The following is a 19,017-nucleotide window of genomic DNA, read 5'->3' as shown; positions in this document are numbered from 1 at the left end:
GACTTGTTTTCAGGCAATATGTCTTGCATAAAGTATGAGTAAGAGACATTCAAATGCAAAAAACACAAGAAAACAGATCACATATTTCAGCTTGTATTTTTCCAAACACGCCTTTGCAATCATTTCCATTTTTCTTATTTTTTTGTTCATTAAATGTGGCATGCAAGTGTACAGCGGGATGGTGCTTGCGATTGTGGAAACAGTGCTGCCATTGTCCCGAAACTGATTTTTGAGCACACATTTGTGCCTGTGAGCCGGTCCAGACGTGCCATCACACTTGAGATGATATCTTTTCTATGAGTTCGATACTTCAGACATGACTCATCTGCGGTGTTTTTATTAGTGCCTCTGAATGAGTGGGCTTTCATCAGACGTGTGCTGGATGGGATACAATGCACATTTTGTGCAGCGTTCCCTTTGTGGCTTTGGGTGGGAGTGAATGAGAGCTTGCTGGACTCTCGTAATCTGTCTGTCTGTCATCCAGAACATGCTGTGTGTTGTCTATATAGGCAGACCTGTGTAATAACAGCATCTTTAAATGGAAATGAGATTAGAAGTTACTGGTTTTTATTTCTCTGCACAGGCAACCAGCTTTCTGTGATATACAGTTGAAGTCAAAGTTATTAGCTCTCCTCTTTTTCAAATATTTCCCAAATGATGTTTAACAGAGCGCGGAAATTTTCACAGTATTTCCTATAATATTTTTCCTTCTGGAGAAAGTCTTATTTGTTGTATGTCAACTAGAATAAAAGCAGTATTAATTTTTTTAAACCATTTTAAGGTCAATATTATTTGCCCTCTTATTTGTTTTCAATCGTCTACAGAACAAACCATCGTTATACAATGATTTGCCTAATTACCCTAACTTGCCTATTTAACTTAGATACGCCTTTAAATGTCTACAAAAATATCTAGTAAAATATTATGTACTGTCATCAAGCCCGTCAAGCTTACCGGTTTGAATGATTAAGTGAAACGCTGAGCTCTCTGTCAACTGCCAGGGAATCGTGTGCTTTTAAGTTTATAGTCGGCATGTCTACATAAGCATCCTCTTGAAGGGGTTACAGAGTTTGCAGAGCTTCTGATTTGCTGTGGATCCACAGTTATGAGCAGAAACAGTGCCTCACTCCGCAGTCAAGACATGAAGAGTGAAACCTGAGCACTCAGTCAGTCTGTTTAAGAGCAGACGACTGATAATATCAATTCATTCATTCATTTCCCTTTGGCTTAGTCTCTATTTCAGAGGTCGTCACAGCGGAATGAACTGCCAACTATTCTGGCATATGTTTTACGCAGTAGATGTCCTTCCGGCTGAAACTGTAACCTCGCCAGTCCTACACCACCCAACCTGCTCCGAGCTGGGATCGAACCGGCGAGCTTCCGCATGGGAGTCAGTTGCTCTAACAAGGAGGCTAAAGACCATTACCTCTAGCGACTGTCGCTAGAGCACCTTTTGAGGTCAGAGGAGTGAGGTTTACCCAACCCAGGCTCATTCTGAAAACGTAGTCGCGCAGACATTTCTGGAGACTGCAAATTATGTAGCCGGAGTTATGTATGGCTGCATTTAATTTTTTAAGCGAAGGATACGGGGTATGACGTCGTTCCTTTTCGCGCTTACTGGCTGACTGCTTACCTCCATGTGGAGGGCTTTCCCGCCGCTACCAGTTTGTCCAGTTAGCTCGTCGACGACGGGTTTGTGTCCGGGAAAGTGCTGTACAAGAAATCAGGTAAGACAAAAACAGAATCCAAAAAAAATAAAAGGAACGAGTTCATAACAGGGTGAGAATGTGGTAAAATCTGAAAACGTGGTAAAAAATCAGACAAGGGCTTTTCTTTTTCTGGACAGCTGTTGTAAATTGTTGCTTGGGTTTAGGGAAGTAAGCGGATGGGCGGGTCAATCGGTAAAATTGGTTGGTTTAGGGAAGGCGGACGGTGGGTCAGCCAATTGGCCGGTCGCTCAGTCAATCATTCAGCCAGTCAGACATATGGTCGTTTGACAGCAGCCTCCGGTGGGTTTACACAAGAACAGTGCGGACGCAAACGGCACTCACGAAAGACATTTGAGATATGAAAAAGTGCACACAGCAGCCTCTCGCGGATTTGCGATAACAAAAACTGCAAAAATATGTAACTACCGGGACGTATTTCGCAGTCTCCAGAAACATCTATGGGACTACATTTTCAGAATGAGCCTGGGTTTTGTTTACCTGTACAGCACTTCACTAGCTGGCCTCCGTTACACTCACCCCCCTAAACCTCACTCCCATCCGGGTCATGGCACCAATGTAACCCTGCCAGTCCTACACCATCCAACTTGCTCCAAGCTAGGATCGAACTGGTGACCTATCGCATGGGAGTCGGTTGCTCTAACAAGCAGGCTAAAGACCATGGCCTCTAGAGTCCATCGCTGAAGCACCTTTAGATGTCAGAGGAGTGAAATTTATCTGCACAGCACTTTACCAGCTGGCCTATGTTACACTCACCCCCCTAAACTTTCACTCCCATCCGGGTCATGGCACCAATGTAACCCGGCCGGTCCTACAACACCCAACCCGCTCCAAGCTAGGATCAAACCAGCGACCTAGAGTCGGGTGCTCTAATAAGAAGGCTAAAGACCATGGCCTCTAGCATTTGTCGTTACACAACCCAACACTGGAAAACACCCATAAACACTTATTCACACACACACACACACACACACACACACACACACACACACACACACACACACACACACACTCATGCACTAAGACCAATTTAGTTCATTCAGTTCACCCATAGCGCATGTCTTTGGACTGTGGGGGAAACCGGAGCACCCGGAACATGCAAAGTCCACACAGAAATGCCAACTGGCCCAGCCGGGACTCAAACCAGAAACCCTATTGCTATGTGGCGACTGTGCTAACCACTTAAATAAACAAAATCGGCCATAGTGTATGAGTGTGAGTTTGTGAATGACTGTGTATGGGTGTTTCTCAGTACTTGAGGTTGAACAATTTAATGAAGTCTGTAATGTGTGTTCATGCTGGTTTGGTTTTATAGAAAAGAGAAAACAGCTTTTAGTAATGTTGTGTATTTTATTAGACTGCACAGTATATTTAGTCTAATAACTGTAAGCGGAGGACTGTGGCATAATAAAATCATTGCTTTCATGACGCATGTAATGTGAAGTGACCGCAGACAACAGGGAGTGCAGATCCAAACGCAGGGTTATTAAATGGAATAGTCAGGCAAGCAACAGTCAACACAGGAGCAAACAGATGTATATGGGCAAACAGATGTATATGGGCAATCCAGAGTTGTGGTCGACAAACAGGCAGATGGTCAGTACAGGCAGGCAGCAGGCAACGTAAACAAACAAAACAAAGCAAGGTTCAAATACACGGTAGGCAAAGCAGGAAAAATGTGTTGTATTGTTCACTATACAGTTTACAAGACTCGAAACATGTGAAGCAGGTCGCACACCAGAAGCGCCGCTTGGCGCCGCGACACGGCGCGTACATGACAGTTTAAAGTATCACACACCAGACGTGCACATTCGAATGATATTTAACATGAAACTAATCAGATGGCGCTCTGTGGCGCGGCTGAAAAATGAACTGCATCCTGAGCCGTCGCCGGGCGCCGCCCACAGCCGCTGACTTGCGGCGCCGGTGTGTGTATCGTGATAGAAACCTATGTTTAGAATTCTAAAATACATGGCGTTGCGTGGCGCTGCGCGGCGCGCCACAGAGCAGCGCTTTTGGTTTGCGACCTGCTTGAGTGCTATTTTTATAGTCCATGTAACAAGTCTATGACAATCCTTCGGCTGTGCGTATGCAGTAAGTGATGATCAGGAACCGGTTGTATGATTGTGGTGCATTACTTGGTCTTGTAGTCCATAAATGGCAGATTTGTAGACTACTAATGGCAGCCGCAAGATCACTGGTGATCATAACAATGCGTTCCATTCGTTTCTCATCAGCAGTTGCTTCAGTGTCTCGTTTCACTGCCACAGGTTTGAGCTTTATTTCATACTACCCTGAACTATGCCTTTGTTTGTTGTGAATACACGCCATCTAGTGGCCAAAATTACATACTGTGCATTTAAGAGCATGATAAGACAATGTATTAAATATTGCTTTTGTTCTAGTTTCGAGAACATAGCCAGATGTTAAGATAATAGCGTCACTCAGTAGGATCTGCCTAAGAATGCAAACCTATTACTTTCCTCTTTTTCAAGCTCTGGAGACTTTCTCAAGTGTGAGATGAATGAACTCCCCGAGCAGCACAATGGCGCCTGCACAATAAACACTTGAATCAGGTATATAAACAGCTCAGAGAGGCCGTCACACACTCTTTCTGATTGGCTCTTCTGGGATTCCTGATTGCTGAAGGAGATCACGTGAGGAGCCCGAGGGGAAACCTGTGATTGATATACAGGAAATGAGAGATTGAACCAGATCTCGACCCGAGCTGATGGTGTGACTTGATTAAGACGCGTTCGTGGTGTGTGTTTTTTTACTGAAAGAGCACAGTGTGGTTCATTGAGCTCCTGTGGTTTCATCTCCTTAATGCAAAGAGGCCAGTCGTTGTTTTAACCCAGGTACAACCCGGTTTAAATAAACTAGTCGGTAATGCTTAAATTCAGCATGAAGCGGAAGTTTCAGTCCTCGTTTGTTCTCTGTTGTGATGTTATCCAAGTAAAATGGCTTGCCGTAGGAGTAAGACGGTATAGTGGGATTTGGTTTTGTCAGTAGGGGAAATACACTTTGATGGTTATATAGTCTTCTTCTATTGGTGGATCTCAATTTATTGACAGGTTGATCCCGCCCACTTCCCACAGTCTAAGAAATAAATCTCTAAAATGACAGAAAAAGGTACTGACAGATTATTTCTTACTGTAAATTTTCATAATCTCAACAGGCGATACATCATTTCAGGCTATTAAAAAAGTCAGCTAGATTAGTAGGCTAAAGTTTGATAAGGAACTTTGATGTTTGCTTGAAAATTCCTGGTCTGAATAATTTTAATAGTTTGAAGGACTGAAGCATACTGTAACGAAGAGGCTGACACAGAGGGATCCATTTGCAGTATATTTATTAAACACAGTTTAAGAAAGACAAGGACACAGATGTAATGTGTGTGCGAACTCACATCAAACACAATAGTGTTACGTAGCAGGGTTGAAGGCAGGTAATCACAGTATGAGAGTTCAGGCATGGGTCTGAGGCAGGCGGCAAATATCAAGGTCGGTGTTCAGGCTAGAGTTCAAGGCAGGCGGCTTGGATCAAAGTCGATAATCAGGCAGAGGTACAAGGCAGGCGGCTGGCAGGATGAGGAACAAGGCAAGGTAAGCAGCGGAAAAGCAGGCAGAGTAGAGAAACACTCAGTAGTGTTAGCCGGGGCAGAACAAGACTTCGCAATGAGTGAGTGTGTGTGTGCTGCTTATAAGCGTGAGCGTGGGTGATGTGCTTCAGGTGTGCAGGCTATCAGTGTAAGTGGATGACGTAATGGTTAATAGTCCGGGGATGGTGACCTCTGCTGGCCAGCGAGGGGAATTACTGGGACCGAGTCGGTGACACATACATAACATTGCAATGTTTCTGGCGTGCCTTATCACATGGCCATCATGTTGGTAGAACAAATGAGCATGTTGCAAAAATGGTTTTAGCATAGTTAGCACTTTGTTACTACGAAATATTGTATTAGGATATTGCAGGCATTTGTCATGGATGAATTGGCGTGTTGTTAGCATTTCGTTTGGGTTTTCCAATACTAATTACTTTCCTTGAATTTACTTGAATTAGCATGTATTTTATGTATTTTAGTAAGAATTTAGCATGGTTAGCATTTTGTTACTGCGAACTAGCTTGTTTCTGGCATGTGTCATTAATTGGCATCTTTTTAGCATGCTGGCTGCTTTTCTATTATTAATTACACTTCTTGGGATTCATGACATTAATTAGCATTAATTAGCATGTCTTTAATATGAATTGGCATGTTTTTAGCAAGCGTTTCAACGAAGTCAACATGTTGGTAGGCTAACTGTGCATGTTGCTAAAATCAATTTAGCATTGTTAGCATTTTGTTACTACAAATAAGCTTGTTTCTGTCATTTGTCACGCATAAATTGGCATCTTGTTAGCATTTTGATAGTTTTTTCTAATTCTCGTTACATCTCTTGAATGCTTCATGATTTTTAATAACTTTAAATAGCATGTCTTAATTCTGAATTAGCATGTTGTTTAGCCAGCATTACAACATGGTGAACATGTTAGTAGTCTAAATGTGTATGTTGCTAAAATGAATTTAGCATGGTTAGCTTTTTGTTACTATGAATTAGCTTGGTTCTGGCATGTGCCACACATGAATTAGCATGTTGTTAGCATGTTGATAGGGTTTTCTAATACTAATTACATTCCTTGACAGATTTGTTTTTACTTGAATTTACTTGGATCCACGTTTTTACTTGGATTAGCATGTATTTTATATGAATTAGTAAGAATTTAGCATGATTAGCATTTTGTTACTACGAATTAGTTTGTTTCTGTCGTGTGTCATGCATGAATTGACATGTTGTTAGCATGTTGGATGTGTTTTCTATTATTAAATACACTTTTTGGGATTCATGACATTGATTAGCATGTTTTTAATATGCATTGGCATGTTTTTAGCAAGCGTTTTAACTAATTGTGTGCTAACTGTGCATATTGCTAAAATTATTAAGCATGGTTACCATTTTGTTACTACAAATATTAGCTTGTTTCTGTCATGTGTCATGAATGAATTGGCATCTTGTTAGCATGCTTGATAGCATGTTCTCATACTAATTACATTTTTTGAATGATTTGTGATTTTTAACATTAATTAGCATGTCCTAAATATGAATTAACATATTTTTAGCAAGCATCACAACATAGTCAACATGTTAGTAGTGTAAATGTGTATGTTGCTAAAATGAATTTAGCATGGTTAGCTTTTTGTTACTATGAATTAGCTTGTTTTTTTTACATGTGCCACACATGAATTGGCATGTTGTTAGCATGTTGATAGGGTTTCTAATACTAATTACATTCCTTGAAATATTTCTGTTTTTTTTTTTTTTACTTGAATTAGCATGTCTTTTATATGAATTAGTAAAAATTTAGCATGGTTGGCATTTTGTTACTACGAATTAGCTTGTTTCTGTCATGTGTCATGCATGAATTGGCATGTTGATAGCATGTATGTCCTAATAGGCTACATTTCTTGAATGATTTGTAAATTTTAACATTTATTGTCATGCATATGAATTAGCATGTTTAATTTTAACATGTCAAAATGTTGGTAAGCTAAATGCGCATGTTGCTAAAATTAATTTAACATGGTTAGCTTTTTGTCACTATGAATTTGCTTGTTTCTGGTATGTGTCAGACGAATTAATATGTTGTTAGCACGTGATAGCGTTTTGTAATAATAATTACATTTCTTGAATTGTTCATGAATTTTAACATTAGCATGTATTCAATATGAATTAGCATGTTTCCAGCAAGCATTTCAACATATCAAGCTGTTGGAAAGCTAAATGCGCATGTTGCTAAAATGAATTTAGCATGGCTAGAATTTTGTTACTGTAAATTAGCTTTTGGCATGTTTCACACGTGAACTGGCATGTTGTTAGCATATTAATAACAATTTTACAAAATTACATGTCTTAAATGACTAATTTTTAAAATATTAAATAGCCTGTTTCCATCAAGTTATCATATTGTTTGCACTAATATAACTTAACACATTCTTTCTAATATGACCTAAAACATTAGAAGCTATTTTAACATGATTAACGTTTATGCTATTTCATGAATTGCTATAGCTAGCGTGAATTACTACATTCCAAGCCGGTATTAGCATCTTTAAAACCAAATGTTTCTGACACAAACTGGTTCATTTCTAGGATGCTATCACTATGTTTAGCATATTTGCTAACACATATTTTGCTTAATTAGTAGCCTATATAGTTAGCCATGAGTTAGCATGTTGTTAACATCTATGTGCCTAGTTGTAAGTTTTTGCCAGTGACAAATAGTTTGATCAACTAGTTACTTTAAATCTCTATACTAAAAAAAAAAGATTAAACCAGCCTAGGCTGGTTGGCTGGTTTAAGCTGGTCGACCAGGCTGGTTTTAGAAGGGTTTTGAGCATTTCCAGGCTGGTTTCCAGTCATTTCCAGCCTGGTCAGGCTGGGAGATGACCAGCTAAAATCAGCTTGACCAGCCCTAATTAAATAGATAATTGTGGTTTTCTGTTGGTAGATCTCACACCGCTAACATGTGACCGCTAACATGTCATCTTAGAAGAGACAGAAGTCTGTCAATTAAAGATTCATATAAACATCAAAAAACATTGTAATATTTTCTGTTGACGTTAATAGTACATATGTGTAAATGGGAAATGTAATAAAGCTATTTGCCAATAATAGGACAGTATAGCTGATCTCTCACTCTCCCCAGGGTATCATGGGACAGCAGTGGTGGAGAACTGCACATCTCCAGCCCTGGTGCCAGTGATGTGGGCATCTACAGGTGCACCTCCACCAATGAACTGGGCTCAGATTCAGAAACAACACAAGTTCTGTTAGCCGGTGAGACACTGCACACTTTTATCACAAGGACTCTCAAAATCTATTGTTTCAGAATGTCATGAAATGCATGAAATAAATCATGTGTAATAATAAGTGCTAGTTTACTCAGAATAAAGCTTAAGGTAACACTTCAACTCAAGTACCAATTCTCCCTATTGAATCGTTGCTTATGAGCTGCCTAATATTAAGACATTGCCTGTTTTGTAGTACTTGTACATATTCTGCATGACTTTATTCTACCTTTCTATATCTTGCCTCAATCAAACCTTAACTATTAATAAGCAGAAAATTAGGAGTTTATTAAGGCGACAATAATAGATGGTTTATTATAAAATGAGCTAGTTTTATTTTATATATATATATATATATATATATATATATATATATATATATATATATATATATATATATATATATATATATATATATATATATATATATATATAATTTATTTATTTATTTATTTTTTTTTTCTGTGCAAACTGATGCATTTTATTTTTTTAACATTCACAATTAATAAAAATTTCAGAACAGCATTTCTGATCAAATATTTGTGGCATTATAAATGCCATTATCACAACTTTTAGTTTAATTCTTTTTATTGACAATTTTCAATCAGAGAGGTACTACAAGTAAGGGAAAGAAAAACCACAAAACCTTATTTTCACAATGTTAAGGAAAAAATACTGAGTGGTTATTAAACACATTCTTTACTCTCTGAACCACATTGAGATGGAAATAAAGTAAACAACAACAACAACAAAAAAAGGAACAAACAAACAAAAAAATACATACACAAATAAATAATAATAATAATAATAACAATAATATATTAATAATAATAATAATAATAAATTAACAAATGACACCCAAGTAGGCCATTACTGTTAAATGTAAAAATATCACATAATTTCCTTTTCAATTCAATTTAATTCAATTCAGCTTTATTTGTATAGCCCTTTTGCAATGTAGATTGTGTCAAAGCAGCTTCACATAAATGGTCATAGTAACTGGAACAGTGTAGTTCAGTTTTTAGTGTTTAAGTTCAGTTCAGTTTAGCTCAGTTCAGTGTGGTTTGAAATCATTACTGAAAGTCCAAACACTGAAGATTTTCAGTCCTAATACACTCTTAAATAAGTTTGTATCAATAAAAAGCAAGAGGGGAAAAAAGAAAAAGAAAAAAGACAGATACAGACAGGGTTAAATATGCAAGACGGGATATATAAAGCTAATTTTTAATATACAACAGAAAAGGTTGCCAAGCTGTATAAAAATTCTCTGCTTTGCCATTTATTGTATATCTAATTTTCTCTATATGAATGAACTGCAACAGGTCATACATCCAATGAAAGTAGTTTGGCGGAGAAGGTTTTTTCCAGTTCAATAGGATAATTCTTTTGGCAATCAATAAGCAAAAGTCTAATACATTTCACTGCAAAGATGACAGCGACACATTTGTAGGATTGAGTCCAAACAATGCCACTAAAAGACACGGTTCAATTTTTATAAGAGCTAGTTTTATTTTAGACAACTAATTTAGCTTCATTTTAATATATTTAGTGAATGAAAGATTGCAAACAGTTCAGTTGTTTGCTGTTTTTGTTTGTTTGTGTTGTTTTAGATACTGTAAGTATAGAATGATGAATATTTATGTTTTGGTGTACTGTTTAATCTGATGGAGAAAGAAAGAAAGATCTAAAGAAAAGCCCAATTTTAAAGTCTCACGAGCTTATTGTTTTCTAAAATAAGTATTGTGGATTGAACTCAGTTGTGTTCTGCTAGACCCCCAATAGTGACTCCATTTCATGCCATTTTTAAACAGAAAGTCCCACGATCGCTGCCTCACGCAGAAACACATCAGATCTGAAGAGTACGAGCCTGAAGGTGGTGGTTGGAGGTGTTATCCGGGTCCGTTCTGGTGCCAACCTCACCCTGGAGTGTCCCGTCAAAGGTGAGTGAAGATTATTACAGAAATTACTTTTTACATATTTAAAGAAGTCATCATATGTCTATACAGGGCCGGAGTGGGACTCCTTTTCAGCCCTGGAGTTTCAAGCCTCAGACCGGCCCACCTCATTTCACGACTGACTATATTAAAATAAGGTCGTTTCCAAATCAGTTTCTAATGACACTATCACGTCTTGTTTTTTGAGAAAACAGCTGCTTTAGAACTTCAAATGTTTAACAACCCTAACAGTATTACATGTCTTAACAATAAAAATGAAAACAATAAATTGCTCTAATGAGGATCGAACCTGGGTCTGCAGTGTCTTAACCTAACGTGTTAACCGCTGGACCACAACAGCTGTGTATGGTGCTGAGACACAACTGAGTTTTATCATATGAATAAAAAGGCTGTGGTCAAGTAAATAAATAAATTTAAAAAGTGTGACTGCTGAGAGCAACAGATTCTGGAGCTAGGGACACCGGCCCTCGCGGCCAAAAAACGGACCGGCCCACCGGGAATTCTCCCGGTCCTCAGGATTAGCCAATCCGGGCCTGTGTCTATATTATTTATTAAGGATGTAATGGTGTAACGCCCCATTCACACGGGCCATCAGTGTCAACGATTCCCATTCACTTTGAATAGGTGATGTCAGGCGTTGCCGAACTGCATTGTGGATCCGTCGGCGCTGCTTCAGTGGTGTTGCTTGCTGCAGAAGTTGGGAATTTCTCATCTTTTCAAGCGGGCAATGAATGCGTCAGACAATCAGATCGCTTTCTGCAAATATACCAGCTCAGACAGTAGCCGATTGAAGACTAATTTCGACGCTGAAGCCCCGTGTGACTCTTGTGTAGCATGTCACAGTTCAGTTCATATACTCTGATGAAGAATAGTCAGTCTAGAAGTGCTAGTCATTAAAGCAACCCAAGCTCATTCTGGAAACGTAGCCCCGCGGACATTTCTGGAGACCGCGATTTACGTGGCCGGAGGTACGTACGGCCGCGTTTAGTTTTTCTCGAGCGAACGCTACGGGGCTGTGTGGCGCCGCTCCGCTCCTCCTCTTCGCGCTCGCCGGCCGACGGCTCGCCTCCAGGTGGAGGGCTTTCCCGCTGCTACCAGTTTGTCAGCTTAGCTCGCAGCGTTAAGTTGGCGGAGCGGAGGCCCGAAGGAGGAGGAGCCGGCCACTGGAACGACCGGGATCGGGTTCGGGGAAGAGCGGTTCCAGAAATGAGGTAAGATGAAAAACAGAATCTGAAAAATAAGGGCAAGAACGTGGCGGGATCCGAAAACGCGGTTGAAATCGAAGACGAGGGCTTTTGCTTTTTTTTTTTTCTGGACAGCTTTTGCAAACCGTCACTTGGGTTTAGAGAAGGAGGAGGAGGAAGAGGAGGGCGGCCGGGTCAGCCGCCCGGGTGATCGTTCGGCCGGCCGGTCGGACGGACGGACGGACGGACAGACTGACGGACGGACAGACGGATGGACGGTCGCTCCACAGCGGCCTCCGGCGGCTTTTCGCGCGAGAACAGTGCGGGCGCGAACGGCGCGCACTCCAGAGAGGCGTTCGAGATGCGAAAAGCGCGCACAGCGGCCTCTCGCAGATCCACGAAAACAAAAACCGCTCGAATACGTTTCTCCCGGGACGTATTTCGCAGTCCGCAGAAACGTCCGCGGGGCTACGTTTCCACAATGAGCCCAGGTTGCATTAAAGTTAATCAGGTAGACTTCCAACTAATTATTATTTATCTATTTCATTTCATGTACATATCACTTCATCCTTTGTAAGACAGAGGGTTCTGTCATACACATGGCTCAATAAGGCACAAGACATGTAAGATGTGATTTGTTGCTATTTTCAGACCAGCGCAACTCTAATTTTCACGTTTTGCACCACGTTGTTTAAATAGCCAGGGTGGAGACCATATTTTTCCGTCCTTAAAATAGCAAAAGTGATTCGGACATGGACCTGATGCTTTTGCGCCATCTGCTTTAGACTTTGCACTTAGATCATTAAAATAGAGCCCAGAGGGTACTGGCAAAGTGTTGCAGTCAGCTTTTAGCACCACATGGCTTAAATGTGCTACAAACAGGAACTGGCAGAAGGAAATGAGCTGAGTTAAGCTGCGTCTCAAATGGCACACTATGCACTTATGCACTATCTACTTATGCACTTACACACTTAACAAGATAGTATATGTATGTAGTGTTGTCCCAAATGGAGCACTAATGTTTTTTTTTTACTAAGCGGAAATTCAAACCATTTCCCATATGACGTTTGCCAAATCATTGAAATAAATGACCAAACTATTAAATAATACATGAATAACACATGAGTGTTACCGCATTCACCATCGGGAGGCGCTATAATCTAGTAGTAGAATTTCGCTTTCACAGTCCAAAATAAATAAAGTTATCCAACATGTGCGCCCGATAGCTCCGCCCCTTCCACTACGTGAGCAAACCTGCGGTCGTTGAGTGCGTGAAGTGTCTCTCATTCCACACGTCATTTTACCGGCTGAATGAGTGCATCATCCGAGTAATTAAAGTGCACTTATTATTTTTTTTAGAGTTTTCAGTGTAAACGCACTACTTACACTATTTATACTACAAAATGGCGTAGAATAGTGCACATTTGGGATCTCCTTTAGTACTTCGTTGATGTCTCCCTCTGGTGGTTGGATTCTTTTTCTTTCTTGATTGAAGGGCAGATCACAACCAACTAGTTAAGGTGCATACCGCCACCTACTGTACAGTATGTGCAGCTTCACGGGTTCAAGTACATTAAATAAAAAAATAAATAAATTATAATAATAATAAAAAAACACCATCTACATTCTATGCTCCAGTCCTGTATCTCTGAGGAAGTTTAAAATAGTCTTGCTAATGGTGGTTGGATGAATGTGTGTGTTGTAGGGTTGGGCATCTAAGCTATAATGCCGATCCGATACGCATCTCGATACAAAGAATACGATCCGATATATTAGCGATACATTTGTGACATATTGCGATGCAACACGATACGATTCACACCCATATCACAATACGATGCGATATTTCAGCACTAACTAATTAGATCAAGTTTATGAGATGATGTGAAAGAGGATGCTGTGCCATTGAATGAGTTTGATTATTTATTAACCAAGCAAAACCAAGACTTTTTTTTACAAACTGGCTTTTCTCTCAGAGCCAGAGTGTCAGTTTACAGTAGAGGGCCATTTTAGAACATATAGCACATATTATTTAAGTATTTTCAAGATAAACAGAATGTATAAGTGCAATATATATTAAAAATATGTATATATTTGCACTCTTCCAACATAAATAAATTTAGCATTGCACAACAAGAATTGTGATTTAACTTTTCAACTATGAAAACAAGTTTTACAAAGATATATTTTGCCACTGATTATTCAAAACTTAAGGTCGTGAACTAGCAGTGTTATGCTGCTTTGAAACATCACTGTCACTGTAAACAACAGGCTAATAAAAATATAACAAACCAGCAATCTTCTTGCTGTGAGGTGGTCAAACTACCCACTGTGCCACCCTGACACCCATTATTTTTATCATTATTATTATTAATATTATTATCATTATAATTAAATAAAAATTAACAGGAGGAGGTGTTTAAAACCTTCGTTCTCCGTGACACTAGGCTGAATATCTTTGCAGATGAACAATGCAATAGCATTCGTTATTGGCGTAGAGCGAGCAGAACTGTTGCGCATAGAAAAAAAACTTGCAATGCTTTTCTCACCACTTTTGGAACTGGTTGAAGCAGTGCAGAAAGCCGGGGATGCAGAAACACTGGAAGATGCTTTCACAACAACACCATGGCGCCGCTTCAAGTGAGATTTCAGATTAGTCGTACTGCCCACGTATTTTACAGATGCGCGGCACATTTTGCAAATTGCATCTGTCCTGTCATGTTTTGTTTTGCTTCTCGCGCTTTCTGAGGGCGCTCCACTAGCTTCATCCGCACACCTGATACACTGAGTTGTAGTGTGTGCACATCCGCAAATCCGTTGCTAAGGCTTACTTTATGTAGGTCGCTTAAATTATGCGCCAAAAACAGGTTGACAACACTTGTTAATAAATAAAAAATACATTCTATATTAAAAATATAAGCTGTATCTCGGAAAAATCGATGCATCTCGCAAAAACCGATGCATCTCAATTTGCTTCCAAAATTTCATTCATCCTCTGCTGCTCAACCGATGCACTCGCATCGTGCACGCGCATGACCGCGTATCGATACATATCGGTTAATCTTCCCATCCCTAGTGTGTTGCATTAAAGGGGACCTATTATGCAAAAATGTGTTTAAACACAGTAGTTTGGCAACAATGTGTGATTATTGGTCGCCTCTAATTAAAAAAAATATTTAATTATTTATTTTTTTTATAATTACACTTCATAAAAAGTGTCTGCAGAAAAACTTTGACTGAAATTCTCCCTTTGTTGATGGTTTCTGAGGGGTAAAGCCCCACCCATTAGTGATGATCTCTCCCTCATTAGCATAAACAGCCCTGAGTGAGAAGCAGCTGCTGTGGTGACACACAACTGTTTATAGCTCCACGCTCTTTTGAAAAGAAGGCGTGGAGCACAATCTCATTTGAATTTAAAGCGACAGTCACCAAAACGCCACAATTTCGATCAAAGCCTAAAAGGGGCCATGTTATAAAACATTATCTATGTGGTATTTTGAGCTGAAACTTCAAATACACACTCTAGAGACATCACACACTTATTTTACAAAAAAATGCATAACAGAATTTTGGGCTGCAGAACAAACCGCTGTGGTCCAATAACTAGTTAACCTAATTAACCTATTTAAGCCTTTAAATTGCACTTGAAGCTGAACACTAGTAAGCAAGCAGAACAGCATGCAACAGCAAACATTTAAGAAATATCTGACAAAGAACTATTGTTTGTTTTTTTATCTATCAACTTTAAGTAAACCTATAAAATGTATGAGCTTTTGTATAGAATGTAAAATCATGTTTGGACTTGAATCTTAATATACACTAACCGGCCACTTTATTAGGTACACTTGCTTGTTAACCCAAATTTCTAATAAGTCAATCACATGGCAGCAAATCATTGCATTTAGGCATGTATACATGATCAAGATGATCTGCTGCAGTTCAAAGCGAGCATCAGACTGGAGAAGAAAGGCGATTTAAGTGACTTTGAACGTGGCATGGTTGTTTGTGCCAGACAGGCTGGTCTGAGTATTTCAGAAACTGCTGATCTACTGGGTTTTCACATACAACCATCCCTAGAGTTTACAGAGAATGATCCGAAAAACAGAAAACATGAAAATGAATTCACTGTACTCAACTGGCCTCTACAGTCACCAGATCTCAATTCAATAGTGCACCTTTGGGATGTGGTGGAAGATTCACATCATGGGTGTGCAGCCGACAAATCTGCAACAACTGCGTGATGCTATCATGTCAATATGGACCAGAATCTCTGAGAAATATTTCCAGTACCTTGTTGAATCTACGCCACAACGGATTAAGGCAGTTTTGAAAGCAAAAGGGGGTCCAACCTGGTACTAGTAAGGTGTACCTAATAAAATGGCCGGTTAGTGTATATTTCCAAAACATCTTTTCATCGTTACATAGTGCAAAACTCTCCAGCGCAGCTTGACTGTAGATGCTTGAAATGAATGAAATACTTGACTCTATGAAAAAGTGAGCATGTCTGCTGTGTGCATATCCCATGCTCAATAGCTCTCGTCCATGTGGTTTTGGTGAAAGACTCGGCTAATTGGCCAGAAATGGTGTGTAAAGTCAACAGGTTTACAGGATGCTGGGCTGTTTCTCTGGGATTTATGCCGTGCTGCATCATTTACAAACGCCAATCTACTGAAGCAAAACAGGGCTACTGACAGTCTATTGGACTTAAATGTTTTTTATACACAGAGCTGCCTGTAGATTTCTACCCACACACTGACTGATGTAGTTGATGTAATAATTAAGTGATTCTGTTATGATGTTTGTTTCTGATATTTCCTTTAGTGTAGATTGCAATGCAGCTGTCTGTGCATGCAAAATCTTCAAAGATTTGAAAGTGCAACAGATAAAGAAAAAAAGAAAAAGAAGAGCTGTGTCGTCAGTAGACTCACAAAATCCACTCAAAAATTCACAGTTCCGCAGGTGTTTTAGTCTATTTACTTACTGGGGGGAAATGTATTTAACTTGTCATGTAAAGGAGCTTTTGATGTGGAATCGAGCCATATTTTGGTTAAAACCCAAACAATACAAACCTAAAAATATAACATAACATAATTTTTACACTGTAAAAGCCGATAAGTTTAGTTAACTCAAACTGTTTGAGGAAACCGATTGCGGCAAACCATTTAAGTTTTGAAACAAAACGAGTACTGTAAACTTACTGTCAACCTATATATATATATATATATATATATATATATATATATATATATATATATATATATATAGAGTCAAATACATATATACTATTTTTGTTGATATCGTCAAACAGTTATAGTTATTTAATTTTAATTAAGTTAAATTATAAATTTAATTAAAATGTAATTTTAGTAACTTAAACATTTTTAAGGTCAGTTATTAAATCGATATGGGCTCAATTTAGAACAAATTAAGTCCAAACAATTATATTGCTAGTCAAATGGCTTGGTATAAGAGAACACAAAAAATTCATTCATACATTCATTTTCTTTTTGGCTTAGTCCCTTTATTAATCTGGGGTCGCCACAACGGAATTAACTGCCAATTTACCTAGCAAATGTTTTATGCAGCGGATGCCCTTCCAGCTGTAACCCATCGTTGGAAAACACCCATACACAGTCATTCACACACATGCACTACTGAAAATTCTGCTTACCCAATTTACCTATACCTCATGTCATTGGATTTGTGGGGCAAACCGGAGCACCCGGAGGAAACCCATACAAACATGGGAAGAACATGGAAACTCCACATGGAAACGCCAACTGACCTAGCAGGGGGTCGAGCATGTGACCTTCTTGCTTGAAGGTGATTGTGCTACCCACTGCACCACCATGCTACCCTAAAAAAAAAAAAAAAAAATAAAAAATTAATAAATAACTCATTAGGTTTGAGTTCTGCTTAATGTTATCAGTTTATGCGTCATCATAACTCTTTCATTAAGTCAAAGTAACTTTAAAAAAAAATTCAACAGAAGTTTTATGACAAAATATGGGGGCCTTCTTCTTAAATTTATAGGTTAATAATGTTTCTGTAATATATATATATATATATATTTTGCTCTTCTTCCATTTTACATGTCATTCTATTCTGTTTCTTATTCCATTAGCCTGCCTGAGATTTATTTATTTATTTATTTATTTATTTATTTATTTATTTATTTATTTATTTATTTGATCTTGCTGTATAATTACTGTGATGTCTGCTTGTGTTTTGGTGCATGTTCTAGTTCAGGGGTGTCCAAAGTCAGTCCTGGAGGGCCGGTTTCCTGCTGACTTCAGCTTTAACTTGCTTCAACACACCTGCCTGGAAGTTTTTAGTATACCTAATAAGAACTTGATTAGCTTGTTCAGGTGTGTTTGATTAGGGTTGGAGCTAAACTCTCCAGGACACCGGCCCTCCAGGACCAATTGTGAACACCCCTGTTCTAGTTAGGATCAGGTAATAAGCACTGAGATAATATACATGATGTACACTATTGGGCGTTATGTTTTGTATAAAAACTTCTATAAATAAAGTAAAAAAAATAATAATAATTATTATAAGTTGAACTAACTTATTTCATTTAGTGATTTTCACGGTTTTACAGTGTTATGTGTAATAACATTGAAATGACACGAGGAGAAAGTACTAAATTACTGAAATGTATTTATTACTTTATATAAAAGTTTTTTTGGTGATGGCAGCTTAAAGATGTTTCTCATGTGGAGAATGAAGTCACATGCATTGCTCAGGTGTGAGTTTTTCACAGACTTCAACAGGGTGTAAAAATCTTGATGGCTCTGTGGGTCTCGTCTATCAAATCTGATCTATATTTTGTATTATATATCGGATTCAGGTCAGGTGATTGGCTGGGCCATTCTACAGCTTGATTTTCTTTCTCTGAAAGCATCTGAGAGTTTTCTTGGCTGTGTTTTGTATCTTTGTCTTGCTGAAATGTCCACCCTGGATTCATCTTTATCATCCTGCTAATGTAGAATATAATGCAGGTTATATTCAGAGGAAGGGCAGAGGGTTGCTGAAGAACTACTGAGAGATTTCAGCTGCTGTCTGGGCTTTCACTGCCTTTCTACACATCCTTATCTTCATGTGTTCAATACTTTTTTCCTGTGTCATTTCATTGTATCACGCATGACTTCATTTGTAAACTAATTAGATATTTTATTTGCATATATGGATTTCTTTTGTTGTTATCAACATCTGGTGAAAATTTCAAGTCAACAGCACCAGTAGAAATATGTTAACATTAA

General features: G+C 38.8%; 1 protein-coding gene across 1 annotated transcript in view; it reads left to right on the top strand.

Annotated features, from left to right (window-relative positions):
• adamtsl3 (ADAMTS like 3) overlaps positions 1-19,017 on the top strand; it is a 403,073-nt gene that overhangs the window by 337,516 nt on the left and 46,540 nt on the right. The window contains exons 22-23 of the mRNA XM_087260149.1: positions 8,472-8,602; positions 10,425-10,553. Coding sequence (XP_087116275.1) covers positions 8,472-8,602; positions 10,425-10,553 — 260 coding nt within the window. The remainder of the gene's footprint in view (positions 1-8,471; positions 8,603-10,424; positions 10,554-19,017) is intronic.

Source organism: Danio rerio, chromosome 7 (assembly GCF_052040795.2).
Source record: "Danio rerio strain M-AB ecotype USA chromosome 7, GRCz13ab, whole genome shotgun sequence".
In the NCBI taxonomy this organism is placed as follows: domain Eukaryota; kingdom Metazoa; phylum Chordata; class Actinopteri; order Cypriniformes; family Danionidae; genus Danio; species Danio rerio.
This window is presented reverse-complemented; position numbering and strand designations above follow the sequence as displayed.